The sequence below is a fragment of the Streptopelia decaocto genome, assembly GCF_964273445.1.
Source record: "Streptopelia decaocto genome assembly, chromosome: Z".
In the NCBI taxonomy this organism is placed as follows: Eukaryota; Metazoa; Chordata; class Aves; order Columbiformes; family Columbidae; genus Streptopelia; species Streptopelia decaocto.
Genome location: NC_138657.1, coordinates 50,366,880 through 50,378,926, shown reverse-complemented (window position 1 = coordinate 50,378,926; position 12,047 = coordinate 50,366,880). Strand labels below are relative to the sequence as shown.

The 12,047-nt window shown below is 42.6% G+C and overlaps 1 protein-coding gene across 1 annotated transcript; it reads left to right on the top strand.

Annotated features, from left to right (window-relative positions):
- Positions 1-853: 853 nt before the first annotated feature.
- PPIC (peptidylprolyl isomerase C) lies at positions 854-11,997 on the top strand. The gene is given in 6 exon segments (XM_082075776.1): positions 854-919; positions 922-1,035; positions 6,180-6,293; positions 6,793-6,886; positions 8,475-8,659; positions 10,073-11,997. Coding segments are annotated over 6 exon segments (687 nt in total). The 5' UTR covers positions 854-868; the 3' UTR covers positions 10,202-11,997.
- The last annotated feature ends 50 nt before the right edge of the window (positions 11,998-12,047 follow it).

Here is a 12,047-nt window from a genome sequence, read left to right as displayed (position 1 = left end):
GGCTGCTCAGCCCCTCGCAGGTACCTCCAGCTGCTCTTTGGTGAGGCTGAGCCCCCGAGGAGGCCACACGGCTTCCCACCCCCACGAGGAACTAGCACCATGATCACCCCAGTGTTTGTAATCACTCCAAACACTGCCAAGCATGCGGGGCTCCCTCTGGCAGCACCCTGGTAGGCAAGAAGCAGGAAAACCTGCTCAGGGGCCTAGCATAATGGATACTTGAATTTGCACATAAACCTCTTGTGAATTTAAGTAATTAACTAGGGCATAGGGAGGGGCTGAGGGAACTGGGGCTGTTTAGCCTGGAGAAAAGGAGGCTGAGGAGAGACCTTATCGCTCTCTACAACTACCTGAAAGCAGGTTGTAGCATGGAGGGTGTTGGTCTCTTCTCCCAAGTAACAAGTGATAGATGAGAGGAAATGGCCACAAGTTGCACCAGGAGAGGTTTAGATTCAATATTTGGGAAAATTTCTTCATGGAAAAGGTTGTCATGCACTGGACCGTGCTGCCCAGGGAAGTGGCTGAGTCAGCATCCCTGGAAGGGTTTAAAAGATGTATGGATTAAGTTCTCGACACAGTTCAGTGAGAGTGCTTGGGTTAACGGCTGGACTCGATGACCTCGAGAGTCTCTCCCAACTAAAATCACTGTGATTCTGTGAATGCAGCCGGGGTTCCAAAGGCAGGCGGCCGCCACCCCCCTCTCCCAGCGCCCACCTCAGCCCAGGCGGGGTGCCCAGCGGCCGCGCTCCTCACAAGCTCCTCGCCCCCACCTCCTCCAAAGCTAAGCTGGGCCAGCCGCGGCCTCAGCCCGGCCGGGTGACCGCCCCGCGGTGACGGCCCCGCCGCGCCCCGCCAGCCCCCCCGCCACATGGCGAGGAGGGGCCGCCCGGCGGCGGGCGCAGGCGCCGCAGCTCTTGCCTCAGCGCCATGGCCCGCGGGGGGCCGGCGGCGCTCCTCGGCGCTGTCGCTTGCTTCTGCTTCCTGGCCCCGGCGGCTGAGGGCTTCAAGAAGAGGGGACCCAGCGTGACAGCCAAGGTGACTCGTGGCCGCGGCGGCTTCGCCTACCGGGAAGCCTCCCCGGCCGCCGGCCTGAGGCGAGTCGGGATCGGTCGGTCGTGAAGGGGCCGCGGCGTCTCCAAGGCGGGCCCCATGGGGGTGCGATTGCTGCCAGCTCCGCGGCTGTTTCCCGCCCGTACTGAGAGGGTGGGGAGCGCCTGGCCGCCTTTTACCCTGGTTTTACAGTGAAAAGCTGGTCCCTCGCCGGCTCGCCCCTTCCCGGGCCGGGTTCCGGGCGGAAGGGAGGCCTCTGCAGCCGTCGGGTTTGGGGAGAACTTGGACAAATGCCGTAACTTTCCCGTTTCATAAGTGGTTTGGGTTGTGTTTTGTTTTGTTTTTTTTAACCCCTTTAGGTATGTCTCTTTTCTGTAGGCGCTGGCACGCCTCAAACTTTCAGTTATCTGATCGTTCCTCTGCCTCACAGAAATGGTAACTCTAAAGTTTGTAATTACATCCTCACGTCTGCGGTCTCCGCTGTCGCCACGGGCAGTTGGGGGCTGTGTGCTGGTGTCTGCAGCGCACTGAGCAGCGGGGTTTTAACCACTCTGGGGCTTAGTCGTGCTGTATTTATTTTTTTCCCACCTCCCTGACCCCCCGCCTCGTTCCTTGCTGAAACTTGCTGTTGTGAGCTGGCATTTTATTACCCCCTGGTTTCCCGCTCCCTCGTCATTCCTGCCCACAACAGGCTGGGGCACCTGGTGTGGCCGAAAACCTGAGCCCCACCACATCACCCTTCAGAGTGTGCTGCCAGCAGAGCTGCGGGCCGGGATTTGGCACGTCGGGGTGCTGCCAGTCTCCACCGTGGGCAGGACGGGGTTTGCGGTGGAGGCATCTGTGGTAGCGACAGGGATGGACTGACAGGCTGTGCCACCTGGCAGAGGGCTGGGGACGCGCTTGGTTATAGCAACATGCTAGCATCTCTTTCCGAAAAGTTTTTGCTGGTGCAGAAAGTGGGATGTCTAGTTCAGCTTTGGATAAAGTAGGGACTGGATGTTTATGCCCTCAAGTACCTCTCCACCAACACTCATGAGCGAGTGCCTTGTTCCTGGTGAAAGACGCCTGCACTCATGAAATCATGGCAGGGAAGGACAGGGGCAGAGGTGCCTCTGAACTTCATTGCCACCATTGCCTACAACTGTCTACAGTTTCACTATTATACACCATTGGATTTGATTTTTGGGGGGGAGGGGAGTGTAAATCTCATATGCTTTCGCCTCCAAATCATCTGGCAATATATTCCAGTTTAGTTATGCATGAAGTACTTTGCTTCTTCAGACCTTCTGCCTAGGATTTCATTTTATGCCCTTTTCTGATTCTTAGGTTCTGGGACATAGAAAATTGCAGCTGCTAATTTTCCTTGTCTGAGCCACTCATAACTGTACAGAGCTCATCAAATCACACTGGTTTTCTCACTTGCAGCTTGTGTAGTTTTCATATAAAAGATATTCCAGGTCTTTGACCATCTATGCTGCCCTTTTCTCTACCTTCCTTAAGTTGGCTTTATTGTTCTGCAATAGAGAAGCCAGAATTCCATGCAATGCTCAAGGTATGAACGCACAGTACAGATGTATACCGTGGCATAATTATGTCCATCTCTTGTCCTTAACCATTTTTAATTATTTCTAACATTCACTTTCCTTCTCTGACCTTCACAAGCCTAGAGACAAACTTTTCATCAAACTGCTCAGGATGGCTCCAGCTGTCTTTTCTGAGTGGAGTCTAATTTAGGACATCTTGTTGTGACTGTGCAGTCCTCTTCCACATGCAGTATTTTACATTTATCAGAAATTCCTGTACCATTGTATTAGCCAGTCTCTAAAGATCATGAGGTCTTTTTTTAACAGTCAGCTTTTTTTTTTTTTCCCTGAAGAACCAAATACTGTTGGCCATTTTTTCGTTGTGATATAAACCATCTTGTGTAAATTATATATAAATATTAATGAGAACCAGCCATTCTTACTGCTAGGCACTTTTTTGGTTCAGTTTTGAATTACTAACTGCAAATTATAAGCAAGCCTAATATTTTTATAAATTTTAATAAGATCAAAAATTTATAATTTTCTTTAGGAGTTTTAGTGAAGAATCTGGCCAGATGTTTTTTGATATTTGAGACTGCTGTGTTGGCCACCTCACTAGTGTCTGCATGCTTACTGACTTTCCAGAGAAGTTGAGGAAATATGCTTAAGAGAACCTGGCTTCTCTATGCAAAAATGTCATCTAGGGCTACCAAATATTTCCATATTTGATTTCCTGGCCAGAAATGGACAGACACATTATGTGGTATGTAATTAGGAAGTGCAGAGCTTTCCAAAAATCATCGAGCGTATAGCACGGGTATGTGCCAGGAACTTACTGTTTGTTCACAAATGTGGAATACGCTGAAGCAACAATTTTTTGGAAGTATTTGGCTTGCTGGTTAGGTGAGTAGCTCTGCCACGCATGAAGCCTTCTTCTCCAGTTAGGTTTGCAATATAAGATGGACTTGTTTCTGTGTGCTCTGTGAAAGTGTTTGATGATGCTCCTATCTGGGGTTATTGCTTGGTAGCTTCAGTTGTGTTACTTGTATATGCTTATATATTTCAGGCAGTCCTTCTACTAGGACAATATTTCCAGGCAAAATAAGCTGTGTTTAGAAAACATAGGCAGGCAGTACCCCTTACCCAGGTAAACCTGGCAGCAAGATTCAGAGAAGTGTGTTTATTAAAATGTTAAGGAGTTAGTGAAAGTGTGCTGTTAGTACTTTGGGAACCACACGTCTAAGAAGCATGTTATTTAGTGCCAAGTGCCAAGGAAACGAATGAGGTGTATCAAAAAGAATTTTATTTTCTTTACAGAGCTTTTATAGCATTAGCCAAAAGTTCAGCAGTCAAAACCACATGGAAGATCAAGAAACGGTAGAAATGTTTAGTGGGAGAGCGTGAAAGAGGCATTCACATTGGAGAGACTGTGGTCATTTATTATCATTATTGAACTAATTTCCTAGCATTGCAGACGAGTAATAGTTGGTTGAGTGCCACAAGGAACAGCAAATACCACATCATAGGAATGCACATTGCTGTTTCCTAGAAGTTGTAACAGTCTTTATGTAACTTTTTCAGAACTTCAAAATGCCTCATTTCCTGACAGCTGTTCCTATTTTCAGTAATTGATGGAACATTTTTGAATGTTCAAATATGCATTCATATATTCTGAACTATATTAAAATGCTTTAAAAATAATTTGCCTTTTTGAAGTTGCTTTGTAGCAGCATCTACATTGACACTTTTAGGCAATCAGCTGAATAATGCAGCCTGGTTATTTCTCTGTAATGTTTGAATTTATATTTTGGAAAGTGACTCCTTTCTTGAGCTGTAGGATTTTCTCCCCACTGTTTGTCGATTTAATGAAATCTCAGCTTTCACCCAGACTCAATCACATACATACTAATGCCTAGAACAGTGAAGATTATGACTGGATAGCAAACTATTGTTTGTGGGGATTATCGGTACTATAGTTCCTTATTGTTCACTACACTGGAACAGAATCATTGCTCTTCCTTATTTCTGTATTTCATCTTTTCTATACAGCTTTTCTATACACACGTCTGGGAACAATCTTCTTGAACGCTACCTTCAAACTTGTGATACAGCAGGCGCATTAAGCCCATAAAAGCAATAAGAATCAAGATGTATAGTCACTAGTTTTCAAACAGTTTTCTGCATTTTGGTAGCTCTGAAAGGATTTTTCTTGAACAGCACCTCAGGAATTGAAGGATACTATAGGTTGGTGCAAAAGGAATTGCAGTTTTTGCATTGTTGAAATTTGCTGTCTGATATTGGAATATAATATTAAAAAATATGGTTATGTTATACATAATTATAATTTGCTTTTCTTGCTTCATTTTTTTGCTACTGACTTATCACTTGGTGTTTATTTTATGTTTTAGTATTTTAGACTATGGAAATGATGTTAGACAAAAAGCAAATCTGAGCCATTTTCTTATTCGAGTTCAAAATGGGTTGTAATGCAGCAGAGATAACTCACAACATCAATGCATTTGGCCCAGGAACTGCTCACAAATGTACAGTGCAGTGATGGTTCAAGAAGTTTCACAAAGGAGATGAGAGCCTTGAAGATGAGGAGTGTAGTAGTGGCCATTGGAAGTTGGCAACGACCAGTTGAGAGCAATCGTGGAAGCTGATCCTCTTACAACTACATGAGAATTTGCTGAAGAACTCAGTGTTGACCATTATACAGTTGTTTGGCATTTGAAGAAAATTGGAAAGGTGAAAAAGCTCGATAAGTGGGTGCCTCATGAACTGAAAATAAAAAAAATCGTAGTTTTGAAGTGTCGTCTTATTCTACACAATAACAACAAATCACTTCTCAGTCGGATTGTGATGTGCGTCAAAAAGTGGATTCTGTATGACAACCAGCGATGACCAGCTCAGTGGCTGGATCAAGAAGAATCTCCAAAGCACTTCCCAAAGCCAAACTTGCACCAAGAAAAGGTCGCAGTCACTGCTTGGTGGTCCACTAGGGCTTTCTGAATCCCAGTGAAACCATTCCATCTGAGAAATATGCTCAGTGAATCAATGAAGTACACTGGAAACTGCAATGCCTGCAGCCAGCATCAATCATCAGAAAGGGCCAAATTCTTCTCCACAACAACACCCGACTGCACATCACACAACCAGCGCTTCAAAAGTTGAACAAACTGGGCTACAAAGTTTTGCCTCATCTGCCGTATTCACCTGACCTCTCACTAACTGACTACTGCTTCTTCAAGCATTTTGACAATTTTTTTCAGGGAAAATGCTTCCACAACCAGCAGGATGCAGAAAATACTTCCTAAGGGTTCTCTGAATCTTGAAGCACAGAATTTTACCTTACAGGCGTAAACAAACTTACTTCTCATTGGCAAAAGTGTGTTGATTGTTGTGTTCCTATTTTGATTAATAAAGGTGTGTTTCAGACTAGTTAAAATGATTTAAAGTTCGTGGTCCAAAACTGCACTTACTTTTGCAACAACCTAATACAGACCACCCAGAAGCAGTTTCTTACTACCTTATGCTTTCAAAAGCTTGGTCTTTATGTTTTGCTCATGTTTGTGTCGCTTTTGTTCTCTTCACAAAAATGTTCAGGTATTCTTTGATGTGAAGATTGGAGACAAAGACATTGGCAGAATTGTAATTGGATTGTTTGGAAAAGTTGTCCCAAAGACGGTGGAGAACTTCATTGTGCTGGCAACTGGAGAAGTACGTTTGTGGTTTTCTTCCATTGTGTACTGAAGTTTGGACTGAGAAGTAAACATTGTTTAGTGCTGTTTCAGTTGTGAGCTCTCCATCTTAATTCAGTGGAGCCTGTGCAAGAGCTCCATCACCAAGGCTGTGCACTGGTGTCTGTCTTCTCACGTCCTTGAGGCTTGGTTCACAAGATGTAATTATGAGGTGTTGGATATCAGCACCTCAGTCTGTCCCTGCCAGGCAGACTTAGCATGTAGAGGTATTGTGGCTGGTTGCCAGTCAAATAAAGACAATGGCTTTGATCACCTGAATAATACCTGCTTTGTGGCAGTGCAGCCCAAATGCATTCAACTGCATCTCAGTTTAACTCAGTTTAATATTTTTCTTGCCAGTATTTGTCTTTGGTGGTGGTGTATTCTGTGAAATCTGGCCATTGACTACATGTGTATTTCCATATGACTGTAAAGAACTGGATGTTATATTCATTTACAGAGTTATTTCATTTTCTTAGAGAGGATATGGATACAAAGGAAGTAAATTTCATCGTGTGATCAAAGACTTCATGATTCAAGGAGGAGACTTTACAGCTGGAGATGGATCAGGAGGTAACATGCTTGGTATCTTCCAGGTTCCCTTTCTGTTCTTCAAACATCTACTGAAAATACGGGCAAACCAGCATATTCCCTCATTATTTCAGGCCATATAAATGAAAAAAAAAAAAAAGTTTTAGAGCGGCTAGTACTTTTCCAAGCATCTTGGAACATAAGCTGCAATTATTTGGATTACCTGATTATATGTATGTGTAGAGCTTCCTTTGTCCTCAGTTTTTGCAGATAGCTCTCTTTTTCTGTCTGTGACCTGTCCCCAGTCAAGATGCATGGCTTTGTGTGGTGGCTGGAGCCACATGACCAGCTCTGCTGATCCTACACCATACTGTCTCCAAAAGGTGGATGTCTGCGCCCTTCCACTGCTCTGACTTTGTGACAGCGCTCCTTTCCTGAGGCACCCAGTGAAAGCACATAGAGGGAAGGCAGGTGGGGAAGCAGTAGGCTGTCCTCTCTGCCCTGGGCTCAGCCAGTTTGGTGGAACCCTCTGCAATGTGCTATGAGTGGGAATTTCAAAATGGGTAGAGGAATTACAAAGTCAGGGTCACGCCCTCTCGCTTTTTTCCCTCTTACTAAATGTAAAACCGCAAACTTGCTGGTGGTGTGAGTTCTGGCTGTGTCTTGTAACTTCTCCCTCCTGAGCCTCCAGAAGACCAGTTCAGTCCACTAAGGAGGGCAATCCCATTGCAGTGTCTCTTGCATTGCATGCATTCTGGCTTCTGATTTCTTCTCTTCCTTTACATGCACATTCTTCACGTGCTGCGTTTTGAACTATCTGCATAAAATGTTAGTGATTTCCCCGCCGGGACAGAGTGGAAAACACATTCCTTTTCCTTGCAGCGAACAATGGGGAAGGCTAAAATACCAAAGACACAAGTTTTAGAATTAAAGGTAGGCAGTGTTTGTTTGCCTGCTAATACTGTTTATTGGGATAGTATCTGACAGTGTGTTGGGAGTAATGTCTCCATTATGCTAGGTGCTGTATAATTAAAGAATGAGACAGACAACCCTCTCTTTTCAAAGTGATGGTGGTTTAAACATGACTCAAATGTTTTCTTTTCTAAACCATTTTAGAAACATCAAAATCCTTAGGTAACGCTTGTGCAAATCCCCACCGAGTCTTTTCAGCTAACTTCTATTTGGTGTTCTTATATTTCTAAACAGGTCTAAAGCATTTTCTCACCAGGAGGAAAAATTTGTAGAAGTAAAGACTAAAATTGTGACAAAACACAGCAACCTTGTTTCTAGTGGCCATAATTATATAATCTAAATTTGTTGAACAGGGTGAAGTATACTATTGTTCAGTGGTGTCTGTAAACAGGACTTTTGAAGCTTGCTTGTTAAATACAAAGGATAAAGCATCATCAGCTTTAAATTTTCTTTCCTTATATGTGGTGCTTTACCTTATCTTCTTTACATACAAGATGCTTTTAGTTACAGAATCACTGATGATGGAGCAGTGATGTTGCTGAGCTTCCTCAAACCAGGAGTCTTCAGGTCCTGAATTTATACTTTGTTTTTCTCATTTTTGAACAAAAACAGTTTCTTTGATGTTGTTAAAAGTTTGCTTTCTTATTTTGTGTCACAGGAAGAAGCATCTATGGAGAAAGGTTTCCAGATGAGAACTTCAAGCTCAAACACTATGGAATTGGATGGGTTAGCATGGCTAATTCTGGCCCAGACACCAATGGATCCCAGTTCTTCATCAGTGTGACAAAGCCTTCCTGGTTAGATGGAAAACACGTAGTATTTGGCAAAGTCCTTGATGGAATGGTAAGCTGGAAGTAGTGGCAAGATCAATACGAGAAAATCTGGACAAATTGTTACTTGTGTTAGTGTAACTTAGACCATTGTGGTTCAGAATTATTGAGTCTTTATCTGATATGTAGAAAGCAATTGTGAAGATCCTGAATCTGGACAATTTAGAACTTAAATAGCAAATGCTGACTGCAGAAATGGAAACTTAAATCAGGTCTGTGTCTTGCGCAGCTCTTGTTTCTGACCACTAATGACTGAATTCAACACTGACACCTTTGCAGATTACGAATGGAGTAAGTTCAGGTCTGCCTTTCACTAATGCTGTTATTCACGAAATGAAATAATTGTATTTCTGCAAGCTAAAATCTAATTTTGTAGCATGTACTAGTTAATGTTTTCACTGTTACGGTTTTTAGAAGCACATGAATGTAAAATATACAAACATACTCAGATCTGTTTAAAAAGAAAAAATCTAGTTAATTCCCTCAAACTCTACAGAGCTGCAAAACTGATCAAACGTATGTCATTGCAAAGGCCACATATATTTTAAGTTTAAAAATGGCAGTTCCAGCTAAATATACTTTTAGTAGTCTGTTTTTCCTTTTAAATTATTTCATCTACTTTTTGTTTTGAAAGGAGTGGGGGAAACATAAACTGCTGTACTTGACCAGCTGTTTGTGGAGTTTGAAAACCTCCTCAGAACACTTGCCTCCACTCCCACTTTGATATTGAATTCTCATGAGCTACAGTAGCAGCTTAGAAGTTTTGAGAAGAAACTTAGACTAAGATTTAGTTCAGTTAGGTTAATGGACACATATTGAAAGCCAGGTAGTCAATATTCCTAACTTCATTTTGTCCTTTCGAAATGCTGCTTCAGTTACCTGCCTTGCACGAGGCCAGTAGTTAACCTGTATCCATCTGACTGGAAGGCATGGTGCCACACTTAAAATTTGTGTGTGTGTATGTTACACTAAATGTAAAAGTCATCAGATTTCTCGAAGCACAGCTATGCTGTACTATCAGAAAAATAGTTCTTGCTTATCCTTCATGATCTCTGGATTCACTTTCTACTCATAGACTAAAGGTAGACCCTACATGTGCTACGTCGATCAGCTGAAATGAAAATTTCAGCTGCTCCTTTTTGTGTGTGATTTTGTTTTTGTTTTTTAATTTTAATGGGAGGGCAAACAGCCTTCCTTGTGCTTCTGTCAGCTATGTCTGGGTTATAGCATGGCACAACTATTAATGTGGGAAAAAAAAAAAGCATATGGGAACTCAATGGGGTAAAGGTCTTTATTCAGAAGTTGTTTTAATAAATAGTAATGCCAGGAGCTCTTAGTTGTTTGCCTGGTACCAGACTTGAGCCACTGGGGTTTCCTTGGCTAAACTGAACTCTTCTTTTTCTTTCTTTCTTTTTTTTTTCAACAGTCGGTGGTGCATTCGATAGAACTCCAGCAGACAGATGAACATGACCGGCCCCTTCAAGACTGTGTGATTGTGAACAGTGGCAAAATAGCTGTAAAAGAACCATTTGTAGTTGAAGTAGGTGACTGGTGAGACCAACAGTCAGAATGCAAAGTAAAACTTAACCGTTTTTCTCTAAGGCCTATTTTGGACCGATCTCAACTGTCCATTTTTTCTCCTCAAAGCATATGAGGCTATATTTAGATAATACTTATGATTTGCCAAATACATAAAAGATATGACCATTTCTATAAAACTTGATAGAGCTGTCACTCCTTGAAATTCAAGACATATCCCACTAAATTCTAGATGTCACAGAAAAAATATTTCATGAAAAATTTCCAAAGTTCTTCTGTTTTTTCATGGTTTGAAATACAGTCATTTTGGAAATTTTGGAAATTTTTGCAATATTTGTTTCCACCTTTTCAACAAAAAATACTATTTTCTGTCTGTTACAGCATGTATCAGCATTTTTAAAAATGAAAAAAAAAAAAACCCAGAAATGTTATAACTAAATAAACTTTGATTTGAAATAAATACTTATGCGGGGGTTGTGCTTTCCAGGAAATTAAGTTGTAAGGTTAGAGCAGGGATGGTAAATTTCTCGAATCTTAAAGTGTCCGATGAAGTCTGTCTTTCAAAAATCCAGAGTATTCAGATGATACAATCCTGTAATCAAGGAAAAGCAGCTCTATTGTTAAATAAAATCAGTTAGAAACTGATTAAAACAGCAGAGTCCTTGTTTTACAGTACAGTGAATTTTATAACACCTTGCTAATCTTATTTATGATAAAGCTCAAATACTCTTTCTTGCAGTTTTGCTGTTTGTCAGAGGTGCAACTCCAGGTTCATTATTTTTTGAATGCTTCTTAAATAACTCTTGACAACTTAACTGCTAGTTTTTAAACACGGTCAGCCTAAGGTACCACTTGGAGACAGTAGTGTTCATCAGGTTCTTTAATGGTTACATACTACTCCACAGGAAAGATGTGAGATTTTTTTCTTGAGTTCTGGTGTTTCAGAGCTGAATACAGGAGACGCCAAGATCCCATGAAGGATTTATCCACCCATACAGCAGGCAGCACGCCACTCACCTTTGTAATGACTTGTTTCCTGAAGGTGTCCTGGAGCCCACGGGAGGTTCCCAGACTTGGGGTGGTGCAGGGGAAGAGCAAGTGCTACGGCACAGAGCTTGTGGGTACCTACAGGCACCCCCCTTACAAAGAAACAGGAAAATGCTGTAGGCAGGGATATACCTCAGGTAATTAATGACACTGGTAGTTAACAGATGTGTGTCTGCTGGTTCATCATCCAGAGTCCTGGGGCCTCTCCTGAGGGTAAATACTGACACTTTTTTTTCAGAGACCTGTGAAAAAATTACTGTCCTTTTTAAAACAGGGCTAGAGGAGAGGGCGAGAGGGCTTCTAAATTTGCCTAGTACTAGGCAATCAGACATCCGTTTTACCCCTGTTCGTATTTCTTCCTACTAGCTGTTTAAAGTAAAATTCTCTGAAAAGCAGCACTGTGTTAGGAAGAGCAAGAATGCTTCCGACTCCCTCAGCTGAATAGCTTTTGGCTGAAAGCTTTCCCGGAGGCTGACAGTGTCAAGAATTCTGCAACCTGAACAAGTGCTGCAGCCGCAGGCCAGCCTTTTACACAAGTCCCAGCTTTTCACCATCCCCCGGCAGCTTTAAAACAGATCTAATGGTCAGCCAGAGGCAACCCATGCCTCTCCAGGACCTGTTTGTGTCTACCTTTGTCATTACTGCTGTGAAACACTCCCTTCCCCTGATGAGCCCTATGATTTACTGGCTGTTCAATTACACGGATTTTTTTTTTCCTCAAGACATACACGTTTATAAGCATAGTAAGTTCAGCACAGTGCTGAGAGTTTTAAACAAGCAGATAACCCAGGTATTTTCTCATGCTTCATGTGAAG